This window comes from Blennius ocellaris (genome assembly GCF_963422515.1).
Source record: "Blennius ocellaris genome assembly, chromosome: 18".
Classification (NCBI taxonomy): Eukaryota; Metazoa; Chordata; class Actinopteri; order Blenniiformes; family Blenniidae; genus Blennius; species Blennius ocellaris.
The window spans coordinates 5,729,661-5,753,014 of record NC_137667.1 but is presented as its reverse complement, the minus strand read 5'-3'; the positions used below and the strand labels follow the sequence as shown (position 1 = coordinate 5,753,014).

The window sequence follows — 23,354 nt, the reverse complement described above, 5'->3', positions numbered from 1 at the left end:
TCTCCAGCGGAAAACGCCTCAGAAAGCCGGTGAATTCATGTCGAATTCGGTAAACCGACCCCCACACTGACTGCAGAGCCCCTCGCTTCGCGGATGAAATTGCGTCCAAACGTTTCCCCAGCGCGAATCTCGTCCTTAATGCGGTGGGATGGCCACAGTGCCGCCTGGGCCTAGCGCACTGCCTGCATCCCCGGCTGAGAGTCCCCCTTTCCCCGCGGCTGGGAGCGGCGACCCGGCGGCGCACGACCGGGAGCCGGGCGGCCACGGAGAGCACGGTGTCCCCGCGGGTGCGGGGACGAAGACGCCGCCGGTGAGCCAAGAGACGCGGCCGGTGAAGAAGAAGCAGACGAGCATGCTAGCCCGAGCTAGCCCGGCGGCGCTGCACCTCAAAATGCAAGCCCGGGAGCAGCAGCAGCTGAACGGCTTGGCCAGCCCCTCGGAGGACGCCGACAGCCACCAGCACGCGGGGAGCCGGCCTGACAATCCCACGTCGCCCGTGGACAACTGTGACAGCGGCGGCAGCGGCGGCTACGACGGGGCTCCGGCCGCCAGAAACAATAGCGAGGACTGCCAACACGAAGGCCACAGCCCCTTCTCCAAAAACGGCAGTCGCTCTCCGCCGGTTAACAATAGCATGAACGGGATGCCGGGCTTCACGAGGACTGAGGCGGCCCGCGACGGCAAGCAGGAGTACGAGCACACGCAGCCCGCGAGGCCGCCGTGCTGCGACGAGCCCGCGCACGGCGTCGGGCCCGTCGGGGACGAGAGCCGCGCGGAGCCGCCGGCCGCGGAGCTGGCCCGGCTCGACCTGAGCGGCTCCCCGGGCCGAGCCGAGGCGGACGGCCACGGCATCCGCTACGTGCGCTACGAGTCCGAGCTGCAGATGCCGTGGATCATGAGACTGATCACCAAGGACTTGTCTGAGCCTTATTCCATTTACACGTACAGGTACTTCATCCACAACTGGCCGCAGCTCTGCTTTCTGGTGAGTACGGACGCCTTTCGTGTGGGTGTGACTGCACGTCGGTGGAGGTTTAATCCCCCTGTCAGTGTCTGTTGAAGCGAACCACGCATTCTCCCTTGACAGGCTTGACATGTGCCACTGGCAGCTTTGAGTTGGGTTTTTTTTTTTAACAGATTTGAACTCTTGTTTGTTGCCACACGTCCTCGATCCTTGTCAGTGTTGTGGACAAGAGTCTGTATAAATAGCTTGTCAATTCACAAAAAAAGTCAAACTGACAGGACAATGGCCGGTCGATGGCAGAACATCTTGTCTGGTCTCTGACAGCTGAGAAAAAGAAAAAAAAAGATAAGAAAAAGACTTGTAGTTGTTTATGTCGCTTCCTCTTCCACCTGCATTGTCCAGTTGGAGTTCCACTTTACAAAACACTGCCCTTTCTTTGTTTATCCTCTGAGCCTCAAGGTCATAAACTTCCCAGTTCCACTTTTCCAGGAACGCCGCACGTGATGCAAGAGGAAGTGCAGTGAAATTAAGGTCGGAGGTCGGCCAGGGAGTCGTGGCGGCGGCGGCGAGAAGCTATCAGAGCAGCTGCCCTGCCTCCTCGCTCCTGATTTAATTTTGGGAGATTGTGTGATTGTGAGCGTGTGTCGTCTGTGGCAGGCCATGGTGGAGCAGGAGTGTGTCGGCGCCATCGTATGTAAGCTCGACATGCATAAGAAGATGTTCCGCCGCGGGTACATCGCCATGCTGGCCGTGGACTCGAAACACAGAAGGAAAAGCATCGGTGAGGTCCCGGCACTCCAGCGTCCAGTTCTCCCCAAGTCCAAAACATCTACTGTGTAGATGTACTGCGCACACTGAGGTCCTTCAAACGTACCTTGACTGACTCCCGTCTCTGTTTCAGGTACTAATCTGGTGAAAAAGGCCATCTATGCCATGGTAGAGGGTGACTGTGACGAAGTAAGTAAACTGAACCCACTTCCTCCCTCACTTAATTTCATTTGTCAGCTAAGCTCCAAACACATCCAGGTTTCGACAGTATTTATCTCACCTTGCAAAACATTTCTGCGTGACGTTGGTCACAGACGCGAGCAGCACGAGGAGGCATTGTACCCAGTTTTAACGCCTTCACTTCGCTCCAGGTTCACTCATAAAACCTGGGGTTTGATTCCCATCTGTCTTCAGCTCCAAACGGTTCTTCTTCTTCCTCCTCTTTTTTGAACCCGTCACATGATCGTCTCACTCAAACACAGAATTTGAAATGAGATTCTTTAAAATAAGATTCCTTGTTGGCTTTGACACTGTGATCAACCGTTGTTGTATTTAATTCAAAAAGGAAAGTGGAGCTCAGACTGCGGCTGTATGCGAGCAGAATAGATTTCAGATTCGGTTGCGTATCAGCATTTTTCTCTGTTTTCGATCCCCGAAGGCATTGCTTGTGTCCTGGAAGCTAAAAACAGCCGCGGTGTGTCCGTCGAATTCTCAGCACGGACAAACAGTCCATTTTTCTCTCCAAGAAGTATGAAAAGATTTGCCAAATTCAGCTTTTTTTTTTACAAACATCAAGCCGTCGCATTAAATTCAGTGTTTGAGCTTCTTTTATAAAGACCAAGTTTTATATATATTTATGCTTTCATTGATTATGAGAAAGTCTCATATTTAACCAAATATCGCTGTAAACCTGAATCGTCACCTATGAGTGCGTTCACCTTTTCCCCCAGGCGTTCAAACATCTGTCGCGCCTCCACCTCACTTCTTCACCGTTTACTTGGAACGTCACTCGGCTTTTCCCACGACGACCAAGTCACAGTGCAGATCGACTCGTAAAGTTTTCGCCAAGTCATTTAACGACGACGTCACGATTTGTCGGGTGTCGAAAATAAAACGGACAAGTAAACGTGTGGCACGTGGACAAAGCTGCCGCTGAAAATCCCTGCAAGAGGGGCTTTTATGTTTTGTTATTGCTGCTTCGTCCATTCGGCAGACTGAAGGAAAAGCAACACTCGGAGCAGTGTGATCAGTGTGTTTCCTTTAGGGCTCCACAATATATTGCAAAGTCATGATATTGACACGACGAGACAGAATGACAGAATTCTAAATATGACAGAAAAGTGCGATTAATCCACTAAAATTGTGATTAACTGATGAAAGAAAAAACATTGTTGTTGTTTGCAAGGAAAATTTAAAAAAAATGCGCAAAGCGTCAACATTATACACTAATCTGTTTCGAGTTATCGCTGCGCCGAATAACATTATCCAACGTTGTATGTTGCAGCAGCGCGAGTCTTCTCTTTCCGGCTTTGCATGCTGAAGATATTTTTGCATAGCTCCGATTGTCATTTCGGTTGCTTTTATGAGTTGTGCTCCTCGCGCCGTGTCGCAGCTCTTCGTTTTGGTCGCTTTGCATCTCTTTTGTTAGTTTGCGTCTCCTGCTTTACATTTCCTTTCTGTATTTCTGGGCGGACGTCCTTGATGCGAGGAGGAATCTGCCGGCGCTGAGCACCTGTCTTGATGCTAAAGCACTTGGTCTGCATTTAAAAAAAAAAAAAAAAACCCGAGCTCTCCTGAATGTAGTCGATTTCATTTGCACCCGGAATTCAATACTGCGGTTTGAAGCATTATTGAAGACGCTGAGTATTTGAAGTCACTACCATCTGTTCCTTTCCTCCAGCTCCAGTGTGGCAGCAGCGTACTTTGTGTTGTGCCGTATGTTAATATGGAGTCGTCCGTTATTCTCGTGTCAAGTTGAGAGACACAATTTACTCGAACCAGATTTCATCTTCACGAAGACGTGACTTTTCATTGCACGGAATGAAGATTATAAAAACGTGGGATTTAAACTGCCGTCGTCCGTTTTTCTTTCTTTTTTTTAAATACTTCATACACAGCCTGGCACGATCGCATATTCCAAACCTGTCCCTCTTGGAGCTCGCGGTCCCCCCACCCCCCGCCGTGGCCCCACTGCATATCTGACGCTGTCTTCCTCCGCCTCCAGGTCGTATTGGAGACGGAGATCACCAACAAGTCGGCCCTGAAGCTGTACGAGAACTTGGGTTTTGTCAGAGACAAGCGGCTGTTCAGATACTACCTGAACGGAGTGGACGCACTGCGGCTCAAACTGTGGCTCCGCTAGAGGAAAGCAGAGGGGGACGGGGAGGGGGGGGACGGGGGGACGGGACGGGACGGCAGGTGCTGTCCACCTCCAACACCATCCGCTTCGCAGCCTCAGCTCTGCCCTGGTCATTTCACTCTTATGTTGACGCACACACACACACAGACACACACACACACACACACACACACACACACACACACACACACACACACACACACACACACACACACACACACACACACACACACACACTCTTACTCGTGTCCCAGGAGTATGCACGGTGATATGCATAGACACACAAACACACCCTCCTTCTATCCTTGACCTCTGGACAACTGTTGTTTAGGCAGAAATGGACTGAAATCCCACCATGAAGGGGGGGGGGTCTCTGGGATGACCTTGACCCGGGGGTGGGGGTACACACACACACACACACACACTAGATGACGTGACCTTGAAGCTCGGTTGCCTCATCAGACACCCTAAAGGACAAGGTGCTACACCAAAACCATCCTGCAGAACAGACACTGAGGAAGAAGAAGGAGAAGAAGAAAGAAAAAAAAAAAAGGACAAACATGTGAAACAAGGCAGCGGGGCAGTAAACGCAGACTGGGAAGAAAATATTTGTGGAGTTTATTTTTGTGTTTCTTTTTTAACCTTGTTAGGTGGGTGGGGAGGGGGGGGGTGGACAAAGCTATAGTATGACTGTGTGTGTGTGTGTGTGTGTGTGTGTGTGTATCGCCTTAAGTGGCTGTATTTTTCTTTTGTGTTCGTGTGTGTATGAGGTGTGGTTTGATTCACTGTGAGCAAAGCAAATGTGTGTGTGCGCGAGTGTGTGGTTGTTGAGGTTGGCGTGTACCGTGTATATTTTTAATTTTTATTTCCCCATCATTGTACGGCGGGTGCTGCACTTCCCCGCCGACACTCCCGCCACCTGCTGCCCCCCGTTCCCCCCCAGGACTGAAGCCTGTAAAGATATGCATGCTTTTATTTTGACGTGAGCGCGGGAAGACGAGCGTGTGACGCCATCCGAGCCTCCCAAGTTTCTCCCCCCATTTAGTGTGAGCGTGTTGGTGCAGAGCAGCTGATTGCAACAAATCACTCCATGAGCACCTGAAACTTTGCCCAACTTGTGATTCTGCCACCCCCCCCCCCCCCCCCCTTTCTTTTCTTTTCTTTTTTTTTGCTTCAGTGTCCTTCACTATAACTCTTTGATCTCCTTCAGGGTTTAAGTCGAAGAGATCTTTCAACCCATTTCCCCCCGAAATGCACTGCCAGCCACTGCAAAATCCCCCAGAAAAGGAGGAAATCGGCGTCTTTTTTTTTTTCTTCTTTCTTTCTTTCTTTTTAAAAGAGACTCCTTGCCAATCGTGGTGTGGTTCAATCTCCTCTGTGTTTACTAATTATTAGTCAGATTCTCCTCGTTGCAAAGTGCCACTCAACCCGTCAGCACTAAACACCGCGGCTGCAGCGGTTCCCCACCCCCCCTCCAACCCCCCGCAGCCTCGGCCCACCTTTGGTCTGCCTCTGTGATGAAATCGAGGCAGAGTGTTTGCAAATGCTGGATAGTATGGTGTGTGTGTGAGAGTGTGTGTGTTATCGCTTGGAAAAAGAAAAGAGCGTAGACAAGTATTCTTAGCAGATTATATTCTATTGTTTGTGTTGTTTTTTTTTCGGTTTTCCTTGGAGTCGTCTTCTTACACACCTGTATAACCTCACGCCGCCTGCGAGCGGCTGAGTCCACGATGCACTTCCCCCGGTGCTCTGACGCACAAGTAACCTCGCTTCACAGTCTGAGATCTCCAACCCGGAACAAACTCCACCGCACACACACACACTAATTGGCAAGGAAAGTGTGTTTTGACCGCTTTTGTTTTTTGTTGTGTGTTTTTATTTTCTTTTTTGTTTTGAAGTAAAATGAACAAAAGGTCAGATGCACTTCTTTGGAAAATTGCTGCAGTGTGTTTGTGTCGGAATGAATGTTTTCATCCTGTTTTGACAGTGGCGTGGATCTGTTCCGTTACACACACACACACACAGAAAATCAGAGCCTTTCATGGTGCTTGTGTTTTGATTACACTTTCATTTGTGGTTTTTTTTGGCCTAATAAGGACAAACAGGACTTGTTAGCCACAGAAAGGAACAAGAACACACACACACACACACACACACACTTTGTTTTTAGCATTTCGAACTGGAGTCAGTGCTCAAATGTTTTGGCGACGGCAGAACATCAAAAGGGAGAATAAACTCTAAATCACACAACCGAGGTGGAAAATGCAAATTTTTGTTGTCCTTTGTAGCAATTCAAAATATGCAGTTGGGCATTTGTGTGCTTGTTTTTTTTTTTTTAATCTACAGTGTTTAAAGTAAAGGAGCACTGTCAGACACTGCCTTGTCGCACTGTAAATTCTCCAAATTTTTGACGACAGAATAATGGAAAAAGTGTCAAAAGTTCTGCCGGTTTAACTCGTAGATGAGGCGACCCGGAATCAGCGGCGTCGCAGGACCGCGTTGATCTTTTTGGGGTTTATTTTCCCTTTTTTTAGCAGTTCAGCTTAGATTCAGCATCTGAGGACTGGAAGGGAGAGTAAATGTTTACAGAGTTACCGCCTGCATAATGGTGTGTCTGTGTACATCTGTGTGCATTTGGAACAATGGATCAGATCACCTTTTTTTTTTACCCCCAGATTTGTGTGTTCCAGAGTGTTCTATTCATTGGATATATTGAGCCTTTTATTTTTATTTTTTTTTAGGGTGAACCATCTGTTGTTTGGGGTCGACTTTGGTTGATTTATCAGATTAGATTCTATATTTTTTCTTTTTGTTATGTTTTGGATTTCTGTGCTACTTTCGCCCATCCGCAGGGGGTTTCATTGCCTAGAATGATGATGAGCAAACAAAAAACAATCACAAAAAAAACAACTGTTACCTTTTGCCGCTCATCGCAAACTGTTTCGATTTTTTTTTTTTTTTTTTTACTACCCAGTTCAAAACTTCCTCTGCTTGATTCTCCACGATTGGATATTCTGTTCGGATGGATGCTTTGTTTCCCTCGTGTTTATTCCCGCTTTGTTTGTTTTCTTTCTCTTCCAACTGCTAATGAAAGGACGAGGCTCGGTCGCACCTTAACAAATGAACCTGTCTTGTGTTTTTAAAGCAGTGGGACAATAAGAGGTGTTTCAAGAAGTTGAAGCAAATGAGTCTGTAATCCTTTTTTTTGTTTGTTTGTTTGTTTTTCTTGTCTCGATCCTGTGAAACTCTCAGCAGTTCCTTCAGGTAAAATGGGCATTACAGCCCGCCGCGGCCAACTGAGTGGCTCCGTCTCGATCTCAGACTGAAGGGCTCCGTCGTCGATATCAGTTCGCCGGCCCAAGTTTCCTTCTAAAGACGACTCCTCCGCTTTCGGAATTGGAACTCGACGCGCCAGTTCAGTGTTCACACGTGTCGGAAGTAGTTTATTTCCTCATCCCCCCCCCGGGGGGAGGGGGGCGGCTGCCTGCCACCCCACGTTTATGACAAGAAATCCCGATAATTAACATTTCGATTGGCTGTGCCACTAACCACTGAAGTCCCCGCGACACAACTCGACGGCAAAAACCAAGCAGCTTCGGGGGTGTCCTGCACCCGCCATCCATCAATGTGTGCGAAAAAGGAGTTGTTGGTGGGGGGGGGGGTTGCATGTCTGTTCCCCTCTGTTCCTCTTCCCTGTCCCCCTCTCTTGATTTTGATCCGGAAATGTCCGATAGCTTTTATTTAATGTGGGGGAAGAAGAAAAAAAACCCAGAACACAGAAATAAATTATTTGATTTTTTTAATGCCGTAAAACTGGGTTATGTTGTCTGCTGTGTGGAGTGGTTCTCATCAACACGAGAAGGGACGCGATCAGACGTCCGAAAGAAAGGTTTATTGAATACAACCGGTTTCATATCTACGCAGATAAAAGAGTGTCCACTATGTTACATCACACTGAAACTTGTATTATTGCGAATAAACAAGCAAGTTTTTGTTTTTTTTTACGTGAAAGCAGTTCAGATGGTTTATGAAATCTTTAAAACAAAACGCACCTTTACAAATATGGCTCAAATTACAATTACGATCTCATCTTGTGGTACATTAACGTCTTTTAAAAAAAAAAAACTTACACTGACCACAGCCTCCAGCTGCCCTCTGGGGGGACAGATTGGCACAGGGAATGAGGTGGTGCGGCCAAACCGAGCTACTTGTGAAAACATTAAACTATTCTTCATAATCCTCAGTAGTTGTGCTTTTCCAGCCGACCAAAAAAAAAAAACCGCCTCATTTGCCAAAAGTCTCTGCAGCGAGTGTGTGTGATGAGACAAGGTCATGTCAGTTATATTGTACATCAAAGACGTGTGTTTTATGCTACATACTTCAATAGGATGATGGTATTTTGTATGTGCTTCTCACGGTAATTTCTATGAACAAATGACTTTGAATAAAACATTTACATTTCCACAGGTTTCACATTAAAAAAAACAAAAAATAACCTTAAGTCAAATGAGTTCTAAAAAGTGTGGAAATTCTTGCTGTTGCCGATTCCAGAGTTGGATGAGGAGAGACCAGTTGTTCCCACAAGTTCTGACAATATCGGCGATTACGAATAAAAAATAAAAATCCCAAATTATTGAAATAAATGTAGTTTTAATTGACTGCTGGAGGATTTGAACCATTTAAATAAAGGGGGATAATTGTATGACAACCAGTCCACAGCCTAACATTTAACGTTCTGGAGCAGTAATTCTGAAACTAATTCAAAAGGTTTTGTTTTTTTTGTCATAAACCTTCTAAATAATTCAAATCATGGCTGCTTCCAAAGTCCCTGATATGAGCTTTAGAAGCAACAACTTTCAATAATACTGGTTTCCAGTTTGTTTACGTAATAGAAAACATCTACCGGGGAGCTTTTAAGTGATGGTTGATTAGTTGTGGTGACTGTTTATGACTTATTAATGATCTTCATAGACAAACCCCCCCTCATCCAACTCTCGGAGGAAATGCACCTAAAATTATTCCTTAAATATCCCAGACCTTCAGCAAGAAATAAAACTTTCTTTTCACAAACACTACTGACCCAAAGTGATCGAGACATAAGCTATTTACATGATCAATGTAATGTTAACTCTTCTACAGCCCTTTTATTTTACAGAAAATGTGGCTCTGGCTTTTCCCCTGCCGCCTCAAAAACTCAACGGTTCCTCCTGCCCGGACTGCTCTGCTGATGCTTTTAGGTTTTTTTTAATTTAATTTTAGTTTTGTTTTCTGAGCAGCAATTACTCTTTTGGTTGTTTGTTTGTTTGTTTTTTTCTTCATGTCAAAGTGCAAAATACCAGTCGTCAAAGTCATCTGACAACATTTTGAAAGTGCTCACATGGTTTCTTTTCTGGAGGGGGGGGGGGGGGGGGGGGGGTGGAGGCTGCCTGTGTGCAAATTGTGCCTGATACTCAATCATGTTCTGTGGATCAGATGAGTCATACCCAAACAGCCCGGGGGTGATTGGAGATGCGCTCTAGTTGCGATGGGAGTGTTTTGGCCGGGCCTCCGTTATGGGAGCGTCGGCCGTTTGGTCACCAAACAAAACAAAACAAAAAAACAACCCAGCCCGCGGGGGGGGGGGGGATCTCGCCTCAGAACTCGTCCTCCGAGCTGTCGGCCAGCAGCATGGCCTGATCCTGGCGGCCGGTGCCGGGCTCCCGAGGTTGCTGTGAAGAAAGTAGCAACTCGTCCTGACTCATCCTCTACAACGTACAAAAAAAGAAAGAGAGAAAAAGAACGTGACACCTGTGATTTACAAGTGGGGATCTTTACCTCGGGCTGTCTGACCTTCCTCCTCTGGTGTTTGAAGCTGTTCCTCCTCTTGCGGTGAATCATCCGGATGCTGTAGAGGGCGCCGACTATTAGCAGGGCCCCCGTGATCCCGATGCCTACGGGGGCCAGCATCCCAGACACATAGCCCGCCTACCGGGGGAGGAGAGCGCAGAGGTTTAATCAGACGTCTGCTCAGCCGAGTCTGTCTGATGCTTCTTATCCCACTGAGGCGTCAACTTTAAGTAAGGAACATTATCATTGTTGCCATGTTTATTTCTTGTGAATTTCTTCTTCTACATTGGAAACATGACGTGTTTATTGATTACAAGATGACCTTTGCCCTCACTACACCCCCCCAGACACCATACTGGTCAACACAACCCCCGGTGCTTGACTTGTGACAAACCCTGGTTGAAGAACAGGATCGTCATCCCGTCCTGGCTTCAATCATCTGATCCACCGAGCAGAACATACTTGGGAAATCAGGTAACTCTGCTGCTCATCCCACAAATGTGCTCACCTTACAAATATAACTGGCTTCTACAACAATAATAACACTTTTCTGTCCATTTTTTGTTTCGGCAAACACATAACCCAGGAAATGTCTTTACTGTTTTATGGATGCCTCGCTGGCCGCTGTTATTTTAAACAAACTTAGAAGTTGATTATGTCGATTTCCTGATTATTTTCTCTGCTGTAGTTCCTCTCTAATGTTACTCAGACAGACTTATAATAGACAGGCCATTTGTTCGTTAGTATTAAATGAGGGGGGAAAGCTTCTCTTGAGGTTACGAATTTTGAGGGTTTTTGAACTGATCTGAGGCTGGAAAAACTTTTTGCTGTTGGTTTTCACTTGTGGGGTTTGTTGACTATGATGCAGATCAATGAGTAGGGCGGCTCTGACATGGTTAAAGGACTTAATGAGGACAGCAGAGGGCGGCCTTACCTTCTTTCTAATCAGCTCTACCCAGCTTCGCACTGGAAGACAAGAGGCACACGTCAGTCTGAAGCATACATCATCTTTTTAAGAAAAATGTATATATATATATATTCCTGTGTGTGTATGTGTGTTAACTGCTCGCTTTATTTTATGAGTGCCGAATACATGTGAATAAATCCCGAGGGCCGATGAAGCACATTGTGTGGTCATACTCAGTCCCTGGTTGCGTTGAACCCAGACTGCAGGCGGAGGGATGAGGCTGTACGGAGGCGGCGTCGGAGGGGCTTTCGGTACTTCCGTCAGGTCCTCCTCGCTGTCCTCTTCCACCGACTCCTCCGAGTTCTCCTCGTCCTCGTCCTCGTCCGGCTCCTCTGTGGAGAAACGAGACGAAACGATCAACTCGGCAGCCAGAAAGGAGTAGAAGAAGAAGGGACAAGAAAATGAGCTGCTGTTGGTGAATAATCTGCTTCCTTCGCCCCTACCCTCAGACGCCATCTCCTCTAATCCCGATCTGGATGTGTGCGCCGGCTGATGGGTTGCCATGGTAACCGTTGTCAGGATGGAGGAGAGGGAGGGCCTGATGGTGGGCAAGTTCTCCTCAAGGTTTTCTGTCCCCGCAGCAGCTAGGAATTGCAAGTCATGCAAAAAAAATTTAATAAAAATGAGGAAAGAAATTTCACAGGCTTTTACTCTTGTGTGAGGATTGTTAATCTATTACAGTGTTGAGCCTGGGGGAAGAAGCGGTGCAAATATGGGGTTCGGAGGGATGCCTTTTCCTGTCGGATGTTTTAGGAAGAAAAACTGAAAAACCGATGGTTTCCTTCAGAAAAATAAAATTGATTTGTCGGGGTTGTGTGAAGGGTTTTGGTGGCCAAGAGGTTCGAGACACAAGCTCGTGTTGGAAGGTCCAAATCCCCACTGCTGACATGTTATCACTACCATAGGGTGGGCTAAATGTAGAGAAATAATTTCCCAAGGGAGATCAAAAAAATATCCAGAAAAAAAAAACCCTCCAGTTCAGAATCTTACTAGCAGAGAGAATTATTTTCATCTTTATTTTTAATGGATCGCAAAGTATGGAGAAACCCACTCACATTCACCTGAAGCTATATTTTAAATTAGACACATTTTGGGAAGCTGAAGCTATGACACTTTGAAAACATTTGGTTTAGACATAAATCAGTTAATGTAGCTTCAGTGGAGCTGAGATTCTCACGTGAGCCTCGCAAAACACTGGTGTCAGGGCATGTTCAAGCATGGTAGAGAACTGATCACTGAATATTAAATCAGCTGTCAGATATATTTGCTGTGATAGAAGCTTTGTCATTTGAATATATGAAGTACCAGGACAAGGTCAGAGGCCCAACAGTAAATTTGTTCAACAGCTGTACACCATTCATCATCCCTCCGCAGTACCTCCGTCCCCTTTTTCCCATCGACCCTCCGGCTCACGTCCGACCTGCCGCTCCGCCTCTGACGGACCGGGGGAGCCGATCGGCTCCAGCAGCTCGGCCCCAGACGTCTGCCAAGTGGACGGCCACTCCTGCGCGGGGTGGGAGGGCCCGTTGGCCCCGTCGGTCTCCACGGTGACCAGCTGCTCCCCGTCCACCTCTGACGGCGGCGTCCCTTCAGCCGCCGTGCCAACCCCGGGAGGCTGGGCGAGGGTCACCGATGCCGCCGATGCCGCCGCTGCCGGCGCCGCCCCCTCCGGCGTGGCTTCTTCGAAAGGCTCGAAAATGAGCGGGAGGGACACCGACGACATGGTGGCCTCCGTGGCGTCGTCCTGAGACAGCGGGGCCGCCGTGTCCACTGCGGTTTGTGTCAAAACAAGCAGAAGAAAGGTCGTCGATGGTGAAAAGTCAGTGGAACGCTGCAGTCGAGATTAAACGCAGCGACAAAGTGGGGGAACGAGTAAGTACACACTCCTGCTGACAGCCGAAATGAAAAATGTATGCATTTCACTGAAGAAGAAGGAGAAAAAAGAACACAACTGTATAGCAGCATGAAGCTTATTCAGTATTTATAAGAGTGCCGCTTTTTAACCTCACTGATTAAATGCACCGACACGCTCAAGTTCAGAGCAGCAAAGATACAACAAAGAGGGAAAAAAATTCTTTCTTGATAAGAGACTTGCTTCAAGGGGTGGGTTGTCATGAGAGAAGCTTCATTACTCTTCGTCCAAAGGGTTTCTAAAGTAGGCCAAAAAATGCTTATGAAGGCTGCAATCCTTTTGCATAATGTCATTTTGGGAATTGAGGCTATTTTTTTTTTTGTCTGATTTCTTTGCTACTGGGAGGAAGCTTCATCAAACAGACAGTCCCCATATGGACACGTATTGGCTCAGACAGACTCCTTTAATCCATTTCCCCTCTTCCGATTCACAGAATAATAACCTGCCTGGTTCTTCACAATAATAGCCTTGTGGGGGAACGTGAAGGGTGGGACAGAAAGGGGGGGTTCGGGGGCTTGTGTTGAAACCTCCAAAGACTCGTAATAACACGCCCTGCCAGTATAGTCCTTTACTAGCTGGTGTGTGTGTGTGTGTGTGTTCTCTCCTGTGTCTTTTTTTAATTTTTTTTTAATTTTTTGAGACTGGAGTCAGGAATAGAAAGTAATTAGACTGCCACGGGTCCCAGCTGGGGTTCAAAGTGGAGCGTGAAGATGCAGGCGCCTGCTTTGCCAATCATCAAAGACAATCTCTGCCACGAGATGGATCACTTTAATTTCCACCACAATTTTCTTTTTTTCTTTTCTTTTTTTTAATGAAGCCTCCTGGAAAATCCAGAAAGCTGAGAAATGTGGCTTGTTGTGTGTGTGTGTGTGTGTGTGTGGGGGGGGGGGGGGGGGGGGGGGACAACAACTGCAGGGGTTTATATATCTGAGGAGGTGGAATCAGTGACCAAAAGGTTATCTTCAATAGAAAAGTCCATGCATGTCTCACTTCTGTTACCAAATGTCTGTGTTTAATGTTTTGACTCACCGTCCCCAGGCTTTGCCGCCTCTGTCCACAGACTCTCTGGGCCGTCCTCCTTGGGCATCAGGTTCTGTCTGATTTCAGCGAGAAAAGGGTCAGGGAGCGAGGACATTGTCGCTCCATCGCTCCCCCAGTTCATCAGATTAGTGAACGTCCGCGGGGTGACAAACAGCAGAGGCGGGTTGTCACTGCGGGAGGTCGTAGGGACGTCAGGATTTCTAGCCTCAGTGGAAAAAAGTGGGCTCGTTTCTGGGTCTTGGTCTTCAGAAGAGTCCACACCGAGCAGCTGTGTCGCGTCGCCCTTCCGGCTGCCCGACGTCTGACCCGGTGGCGCCCCAGTGGAATCCACCGGACTCGTGCTCACGGTGCTCACGTCGGCGTCCGGCTGCTGTCGCCCACCTGTTGGCTCACTGCTGAAGGGCGCCTCTTCCTTTTCGCCCACCTCGTCAGCAAACAGCACCGAAGCCGTCTCCGGATCGGAATCTCCCAGCTCGGACCTGTTCCTGATCTTCTCGCCCTTTTGGCTCCACGCCTCACTCAGCCCAGATCTCCCGTCCAAGCCGTCGCCGTTTTCGGTCAGCGTCACCGCATCCGTCCCCTCAGGTCGTCCGTGTGGGCCAGTCCCTCCTCCCGCGCCTCCATCTAACATCGGGCCCGCGTCTGAGGGTGTGAACTCGACACCGGCGCCGCGCGTTGACTCGCCGAGTGTCACGGGGGTGTCCCGCGGGGGGTCGGGGCTCCGGAGGAGGACGGGGGCGCCGCAGACACACAGGCAGGTCCCTGCGAGGAGGACGAGGAGGCCGCGGAGCGTCTCGGTCATCGACATCGTGGTCTCGTCTCAGCGCCTGCCGACAATGAGCACAAGTGATGAACACTAACAAGCTTAACAGGTGTGAACAGTCACTGACTGGAAAACTTGCACGCTGCATTACCCAGCAGGCCCGCAGGCGGGGAGACAAAGCGGGGGCGGCGGCGCTCGGGATGGGGGTGACAGGTGACGGGGCACATTGCAGAGGCGTGCGACTACAGATTAAAGGGTCAGAATATAAAGTGGGCTTCGCTGGGAGAGCTCCATAGGCTGTGATAAGCGCAGAGGAGGGGGATTAGCAGCATTTCTGCTTTGATGCTGCAGGTCCATGCTTTCAATTCGGATGAAATTCCCTTTCATCTCTGACTTTCCTGTTCGTTTTGTTGAAAAGGAAGGAAATGCAGCACAGAGAGAGAGAGAGAGAGAGAGAGAGAGAGACAGAGGGAATCTGACACAGCAATCCTCAGTACCCCTCCGCACTTCACCTAAATATAGCATCAGGTTTTCTATCCTCAAGGATTCTCTGGCAGAAGGCTGCACGAATGGTACATTTTGCACATTCAGAGCACTTTCAAAGGTATACACACACACACACACACACACACACACACACACACACACACACACACACACACACACACACACACACACACACACACACACACACACACACACACACACACACACACACACACACACACATGTATATATATATATAAACGCCACAGGGCATCCAAAACAAACTCTGTGTGTGCGGTGCATTTGTTGCTCCAAATGATGTCACGACTATAAACCAACTAATAACCAATCACGGACAACACGGGAGACTGGACACGTCTGATGTTTTCAGGGTGACACCCTTCCGATCGCCCAGCAACAGCGGCGTTACAACGCAGCCCACTTTTCCCCTGCGATCAATACAGCTGGTCCACTCAGCCAGGGTGCACATGCAGTCCACCGTTTGGACTGTAAACAACATTTAAGCCCACACTGCGGTGTTGAGTCACACAATTTCCAATGGCTGTTGGATAATCGCAGCTTTTACAGATACAATGCGCTTCTCTAAAATCGCATCAAGCTTCTCGTTCCAGGGTCGAGCGCCACATTTGCATACGGCAACAATGAGAGTCGCATGTATAGGGCTAAAAATAAAGCAGCCCTACCTTGCAGAGTTCATGACGGATTTGTCTTTTTGCATGGAGGACGCGGCGTTTCTTCTTGTTATTGTGTTTGCAGCGTGCAAAGGAGAAAATCTGCCACTCGTCCGGATGCAAATTTCCAAAAAAAGCATTAAAAAAATTCCACAGTGCGAGAAGCAATGCTGAAGGAGAGGAGAGGAGAGGAGAGAAGAGGAGAGGAGAGGCTTGTTGTTGTGCAGCTGAGCGTCACTGCAAGAAAGTCTCAGTTTCCTCTGCGTGGGTCCGCCTGCTTCTCGAGTGCTGCCACCAAACGCTTCAATCCCACTGACACTCCAGCCTGTGATGGATGAGAGGCGGATGTGTCCCTTCTGATACTGTCTTCACTTCATTTCTGGGCTCTGACACTGTGTTGCTGTGGAGGGTCGCCTCAGGCTGCAGTTGGTGCTGAATGAACAGCTCCCTCGCCAGGTCGACCCGGGGGGGGGGGGGATGATCTTTCTCGTTGTTGACAAAGAGAACAAATCTAACTTTGATTCTTTTTTAATTCGAGTATATCCCAGCAGGCAATGACACTTCATCTTGTTGATGTTTCTGCTGTTATTGATCCTTTGTCCAATCCGTTTACTTGACTGGCCGTAAAACGCTACAGCACTTTATTTTTTTAATTGAGTACCATTTTTTGATTACTTGACTCTTGACATTAAATTGAAATGAGCTGTTATTATTCAAATGCAACTAGTCTGATATCGAACAGCCACGTCTATGTCTATGTCTATGTCTATATATATATATATAATAATAATAAATGTATATCCTTCCTATATATATATATATAAGGAAGGATATAAATTTAAAAGTGTATAGTTTATCATCCTTTGATGCCCCAGGGAGGATATTTATCATTAAAGTAAAATTGGCTATGATGACAATAAAGACTCCAATTTATAAAACTATATATGTATTGATAAAATGTATAGTTTTATTAATTATAGTCCTAGAATAAGAAATCATATTCTTTTTTTTTTCTTTTAATCATATTCTAATGCGGGCGGTGTTTGTGTATGACGTCACTTCCGGAAGCCCCAGCCCAGGCTTGCAGGAAGACAACAGATCTCTCTTTTTATAAGTTTGAGACTGCTGTTGCTGAATAGCGGCTTCGCTGCTGCTGAGTGACAGAGGGAAACATTAAAATGCCATTATTTGATGGTTTGGGAAGTGGAGGAGAGAAGACTGCAATTGTTATCGATTTAGGAGCAGCGTTCACAAAGTGAGTATCACCGTTAGCACGCCCTGCTAACCGTTAGCATCCCATGCTAAGATGTCGATTTAACAGAAATAATTTGATTTGTCTTCTGAACTGTGTCATTTTTTTAGAAGGTATTTAATCATAAACGGAGTGGGTAAACCTTCCGAGCACACCTCGTAGTCGGGGTTGTGTATAATGCACGCTTGCTAGCCTGTGCTAGGTTTACAGGAGCTGTCAGTGCTAATGGTAAACAGAAGTAAACATTACTTCTGCAGGATTCAAAACAAAATGCACCAAGCACTATTTGTAAATGAATTCCTCTTTTTTGAAGATCCCATATTAAGGAATGGTAAACGGAGCCATTGTAGAGATAAAAGATAACTTCATAGCAGAAGTGTTGTGCATTGAAAAAGCTTATTTATTACTTATTTGGAGCAATTCTTCACAGTGCAGCACAAATATAATTGTGTTTTATAAAAGGAGAGACGGCTGCTACCATCTGTTTATTGTGAGGTTACATTACTACCTGCCAATGACTGTTTTCTCGGTGACCTAAATAGTTTACCAACTGCATCTGGTCTCCAAGCTGCCTTACACTGCAAGTCACGCGTCATTGTTCCTCACGTGTGTCACAAACTTTTAAGTATTTACAGCCACCACATTAATGGGAATATATGAGAACCCAGACACTGTGATGTTGGTGGATCTTGCTAGAAGAGAGACCGATTTGAGGCAAGTCACATGAATATCAAAAGGCTCCGTCTCCTCCTTTCACATAATGAAGTCTTTGTCTGCTGCTACTAGTCGACACACTGTTCGTTTATGTACAACTGCAGCTTTGGCTCTCAAACTTAAACCGTGACGTACTCCCATTTTAACACTTTAGGCCTCGATTGCCATGGTAACTTCAGTAATTTTTGCGTTGGGGTGATATTTCCTGCCGTCTTTTCTCGCAGATGTGGCTTTGCAGGGGAAACGGGGCCCAGGTTCATAATACCGAGCGAGATCCGGAAACCGGGACAGCAACAGGTGAAACCCTGCACGGCTTTTGTTGAACAGAAAACGTCTCGATGTGAAATTTAGCAAAATGCAGTGCAGTGATGCGGTGTACGACGTCTCACTTTCAGGCCATCAAGGTGGTTCAGTACAACATCAACACAGAAGAGCTTTATGTCATCCTCAAAGAGTTTATCCACATACTGTACTTCAGGTGAGACCTGCCAGGATTAACTATAAGAAATATAAACTTGTTGAACTGTATGTGTTTACAGCAGATAGATGGTGGGGATGTTTTCAATTCATTGTTTTCCTCTTTGGCAGTACATTATGATTGAATTAAGGATACTGTTTATTGTTACGATGGGAATATCTTTTCACCCCTTCACTTTGCCGCCGACAACAGAACTCTGCAGTTTTGCACCCCGATGCAGCCGTGACCAATCAAAACGTTTGTCCTCCACTCGCTCTCCTTTTCTTCAGGCACCTGCTGGTGAACCCTCGCGACAGAAGAGTGGTCATCATCGAGTCCATCCTCTGCCCGTCCCACTTCAGGGAGACGCTCACCAAAGTTTTCTTCAAACAGTTTGAGGTAGCAAACGAACAGAGGGGAAACAATTATGTTTAGAAAGCCACAGATGAGATGCGTGACATAGTTGCAGTACAAACTGGTAATTAGCACCATGATATGATAGTTTAAGTATAATTGTAATTACCTACAAATCCAATTGCTCCATTGCAAAGCCACTTCCATGTAATCGCTTTTAGGTGTCAGGAAGATGTGACAAAATAACTTAACGTGAAAGCTGAACGTCTTGATTTTAAATCGTTTGGAGAACGAGGCTTCTATGAATTGACATTAAACTCCACGATTGTGTTCTCCAGGTTCCCTCCGTGCTCTTTGCTCCCAGTCACCTCATGGCCGTCATGACTTTGGGTATCAACTCTGCGCTGGTGATGGACTGTGGCTACACAGAGACACTGGTGCTGCCGGTATCCTTTTCCCACCTTCTCTGGGCTACTATTTTATTTTTTTGGCGAAATTTCAGGAATTTCGTGTGACGTTAATGTCTTTGCAAGATATTTACAATGCCTTCCTTAACTGGCGAATCAGGTTTATGAGTGCACTCCTATCCTGCCCACCTGGGAGGCCTTGCCTCTGGGAGGAAAATCCATCCACAAGTGAGTATCTCTCAGACACCGGGGGAATGTCGGAGCCCTACCTGGTGCAAAGCCTGTGATACGTGTATTTATTTCATAACCGCACGTGCGTTTGTGACTGCAGAGAGTTGGACGGCCTTCTGGTGGAGCAGTGCACGGTGGACACAGACGCCACCACCGGGCAGAGCGTGCCGGCTGCCATCGGTACTTACCGTCACTTTCACACTGTCTGCGGCGCCTCGTTTTATTCTTCCCGGTCGTTTTCCTGCCGTTAAAAAAAACCCAAACAAAATCCCCAAAAGGATTTGTTGTATTTGGCTGTAAGATCTGCAACTGAAGCACATTGAGAAGGGAAACACACACACGAGCATCAATAATTGGAAGAGATAACCGACTGGCTCACTTCACCGGCCACAGTTCCACTGTGAGCACAAATAGAAAATATTTCTCAGCATGTTGTTTAAAACAGCAGGAAAACGGGACTTAGCGGTGTTTTGTGGAGCGAGTCTTCGCTGACCTTCATTTCACTCCAAGCAGTCTCACTTAATTGTTGTCCCTGGCAAAGTCACTTCGCACTTCTCCGGCTGCTGATTCAGCCTCATTACAACGAGTCCAACAATCAAGGAACAATTCAGCAAATGAAAACGCTTCCTTTATTCCTCCGTCCGTCTGCTCCTCAGGCACCATCCCAGAAGACATCGTGGAGGACATCAAGGGTGAGTCTCACTCTTATTCCAGATTTATTGTTCCGTCGCTCTTTCTTGCAACTGTAATTGGGACACAAAGGCAGTAAAGCGAATGAAGCGCCGGTCATTTTAAGACCTCGGTCGTGCAGCTGCTTCTTCTCCACCCTCCCCTGGAGTGTTTCTGCGGCAAAGCTGACCTGTGTAGTTTGGTTTTTTTTTCTTTTAGTAGTTTTAGCTACGCAGTCTGCCTTATTGCTAAAAGAGGTTGTCAGTAATTCCTCAGCACAAGTGTGCAGGAACGTGGTTTTGTGTGGACGTCCCATAATAAAGATTTTCTCCCCCCCTACAGTCAGAACCTGCTTTGTCAGTGACCTCCAAAGAGGCCTCAAGATCCAGGAAGCCAAATTTAACCTGGACGGCACGGCAGAGGTGAGAAGACGTTTGCACGCCGAGCTGCCGTGACGAGATTAACCTGGACTGTCTAAACGGAGCCCCTCTTCTCAATGTGTTTGCAGCGTCCAGCTCCTCCTCCAGATGTGGATTATCCTCTGGATGGCGAGAAAATCCTACATGTCAAAGGAGCTATTAGGTAGTACAACACCTCGTTGTTGTTTTTTTGTGGCCTCCCACAAAAAAAACCTGTTGATTTTGACGTTTCTTTTTCTGTTTCTTTTCGTTTGTCCCAGGGACTCTGTGATGGAGATCCTGTTTGAGCAGGACAATGAGGAGAAGAGCGTGGCGTCTCTCATTCTTGATGCCCTGGTAAAGGTAAAAGTGACAGCGTACTAATTATATTGACCACTTTTCTAAAATAGTCTAAAACCGTGACGGGAAGAAAAAGTGCTTGAGCTCACGCCTGCTTGCGTCCTCGGGAACATTTAAACAGTTTTTATTGGACTCTCGCCTCATTAGTCGTCGTCTTCGGACTTGTTTTGTGCCTAATTATCCGGCGGTGTCTCTGGCAAGGATGAATTATATTGACCTTCTGTCTCCGCCCGTTATGAAGCTGTGAAGCCGAGAGCACGGTTCGGCTTCGCTTGTACGGCTTCAGTCAGCTCAGGACAACATAATTAACAGCGGCACAGCAGCTTTAAACTTTCCCTGTAGCATTAAAATTTCAGTCTGTGCTCCACTCAGAATGTACTGGAGGAGAGAGGCTGCTTCAGGACACGGACGAGTCTCTGCATAGGAGGCAGAATGAAGTCTGAACTTTAATGTCCAAAAATAAATAAATAAATCTCTTTTCGGTGTCTTCAGTGCCCCATCGACACCCGCAAAGTGCTCTCGGAGAACCTGGTGGTGATCGGAGGCACGGCCATGCTGCCGGGCTTCCTGCACCGCCTCCTGGCAGAGGTACGCCTCCTGGTGGAGAAACCCAAGTACAGCGAGGTGCTGGCCAGCAAGAGCTTCCGCATCCACGCCCCACCGGCCAAACCCAACTGCACTGCCTGGCTCGGAGGTCAGATGTGACACGGCTCGACACATTTACTTGTTATAGGCTCCTTCACTCTTTATACGACGAACATATGTCTAAACAGACATTTTAACTTTAATTTCTGGCCTTGAACGATGAATATATGCTTAATTATGCACAATTAGATGCCAATTTGGAATAAAACTAACCTCTATTGTGGAGGATTCACCATTTTTAATTAATAAAATGGTCGCAATAAGCTTGTACTTCCAGTACAATGTGTTATCCCAGTATTGTAAACGAGTAAATGTATTTGCTCGTTTTTGCCTCCCCCGTCTTGTAAACCTCTGCAACCCCTGCTCTCCAGGCGCCATCTTCGGGGCCCTCCAGGACATCCTGGGCAGCAGGTCGGTTTCCCGCGACTACTACAACCAGACGGGCCGCATCCCGGACTGGTGCTGCCTGAGCTCGCCTCCCCCCGAGTCGCTCTACGAAGCGGGGAAGACCCCGCCGCCGCTCATGAAGAGAGCGTTCTCCACCGAGAAGTAGTGTTTTTTGACCGTGACGCCACTTTGACGGGGTGACGTAGTGAGCGGATTTTTTTTTTTTTTTTTTTTTTCCCTGAAAGGTTCCATTCCGCTGCAGTGACGTTACACAAAGTGTAATACAGTGTTAAATATTTGTAATATTTCCATGTCGCACCTCAAAGTCTCCCTTTATTTAATTTCCTCATTTATTGTGGGAGGTTAGGCTGGAAAAAAAAAAAACTGCTTAGAAGTGTGCTTAAACATCTTAAACATACAAAAAAATATATGCAACCAGACAAAAAAATCCTTGGATTTACTGAAAAAGAACACATTTTTAAGGATATCATTTAATGTGTAATGGAAGTTTATTGGTTCTGTCCAGTCACGTTTTTCATAAAAAGAAAAAACACATTGGATTGTTTATATTGTGTGAAAAGTCCCCCCCCCTTCACCCTCTCCTGACAACTCTGTGTATAGCTTAGCATTAAAGAGGCGAGTGTGAAGGGCGTTTGAGAATTCACTGGCAGAAATCACGTGTAACAAGAAGATTGAAGAGGAGAAACCTCGGCGACTCATGGGAAGTGTGACCAGAAGTCAGTTTCCTGCCCCTGATGACTGCTGTGCTTCATCACACCACGATTCAAATCAATGGACTCTTATCAGAACGCTTTAAACCAGGCGGGAGCAAAAAAACAAAAACAAACAAACTCTGAAATGACAGTCGTTTACGAGTTCCCAGTTAGTAAATGGAAGATTTATAGGCGAAGGCCTCCTGTCCGTGAGATTGAAAGGCTTCTGCAGAGGATCCATTAATGTTAATCGAGTGTTGCGCCGTCTGAAAGCACTTCGACAATAATATGATGCTCTGTAAACCTCATAACAAATAAATACTCCGTCTCCAGCTTGACGTGATTTTTGTCCCTTCTTCTATAAAACAATATTGACCAATAAACATTTCGTTTGAAATTAATGCTCATCTCCACGTGGAGCTTTTTAAATAATAATAAATGTGACTTGTGACATTTAAGCGAAGTGATTGTTTCGTTGTTTCCAGTCGTGACACACGCACACACGTCCCTATATGGTAAAGTGTTGCTATGACGACTCGCGGCCAGCAGGTCAGATTTCCCCTCAAAAAGTTGAACTTCCTGTGGCCTTTCGGGTCGCATTAATCACTCGGATGTTTTCTCCGCCTGGCTCCCCCGTGGGCTTGGGAACCAGTAGCGTTATGTTACCCACAATGCACCTTGCGGCAGCTCGAGACTGGCGAAACAAAGTGTGGGAAATCTGGATGATGTTTTGGGTTGGTATTTTTTTTAATCGCCCAGCACAAAAATAGGCCCCAAACCGCCGAGTCGGGGAGAAAATGAGAAAATCTGCAGAGCTTGAAGATGGCGAAAGGGTTTCAGGAGAGCTTCTTGTCCACCGTGTGGACGGGAGACGCTTCTCAGATGTGAAATCCGTGTGGGGAAAGTGAAGGCGGACATGACTTTCGTCCACATCGGACGGAGACGCTCTGTCCCACCTGCTGCAGCCGAGGGGAACTCCACCACCACCC

The 23,354-nt window shown here is 47.1% G+C and overlaps 3 protein-coding genes across 3 annotated transcripts; 2 read left to right on the top strand and 1 right to left on the bottom strand.

Annotated features, from left to right (window-relative positions):
* On the top strand, window positions 1-4,094 carry naa30 (N-alpha-acetyltransferase 30, NatC catalytic subunit; the record flags this gene model as incomplete). The annotated part of the gene is made up of 4 exons (XM_080513847.1): window positions 1-985; window positions 1,622-1,745; window positions 1,866-1,921; window positions 3,957-4,094. The coding sequence occupies exons 1-4, from the start codon at window positions 149-151 to the stop codon at window positions 4,092-4,094; spliced, it is 1,155 nt and encodes a 384-aa protein (XP_080369973.1). The 5' UTR covers window positions 1-148.
* Window positions 4,095-9,713: 5,619 nt separating this feature from the next.
* On the bottom strand, window positions 9,714-15,915 carry armh4 (armadillo like helical domain containing 4). Its single transcript, XM_080513998.1, has 8 exons — window positions 15,791-15,915; window positions 13,826-14,664; window positions 12,262-12,654; window positions 11,328-11,468; window positions 11,058-11,216; window positions 10,852-10,883; window positions 9,906-10,055; window positions 9,714-9,799 (listed from the first exon to the last, which is right to left on the bottom strand). Exons 2-8 carry the CDS (start codon window positions 14,643-14,645, stop codon window positions 9,725-9,727), a joined length of 1,770 nt encoding a protein of 589 aa, XP_080370124.1. The 5' UTR covers window positions 14,646-14,664; window positions 15,791-15,915; the 3' UTR covers window positions 9,714-9,724.
* Window positions 15,916-16,852: 937 nt separating this feature from the next.
* actr10 (actin related protein 10) lies at window positions 16,853-22,723 on the top strand. The gene is made up of 13 exons (XM_080513697.1): window positions 16,853-17,033; window positions 17,969-18,041; window positions 18,140-18,222; window positions 18,492-18,600; window positions 18,894-19,001; window positions 19,123-19,190; window positions 19,294-19,373; window positions 19,850-19,885; window positions 20,205-20,284; window positions 20,371-20,444; window positions 20,542-20,623; window positions 21,113-21,314; window positions 21,637-22,723. The coding sequence occupies exons 1-13, from the start codon at window positions 16,957-16,959 to the stop codon at window positions 21,816-21,818; spliced, it is 1,254 nt and encodes a 417-aa protein (XP_080369823.1). The 5' UTR covers window positions 16,853-16,956; the 3' UTR covers window positions 21,819-22,723.
* Window positions 22,724-23,354: the final 631 nt, after the last annotated feature.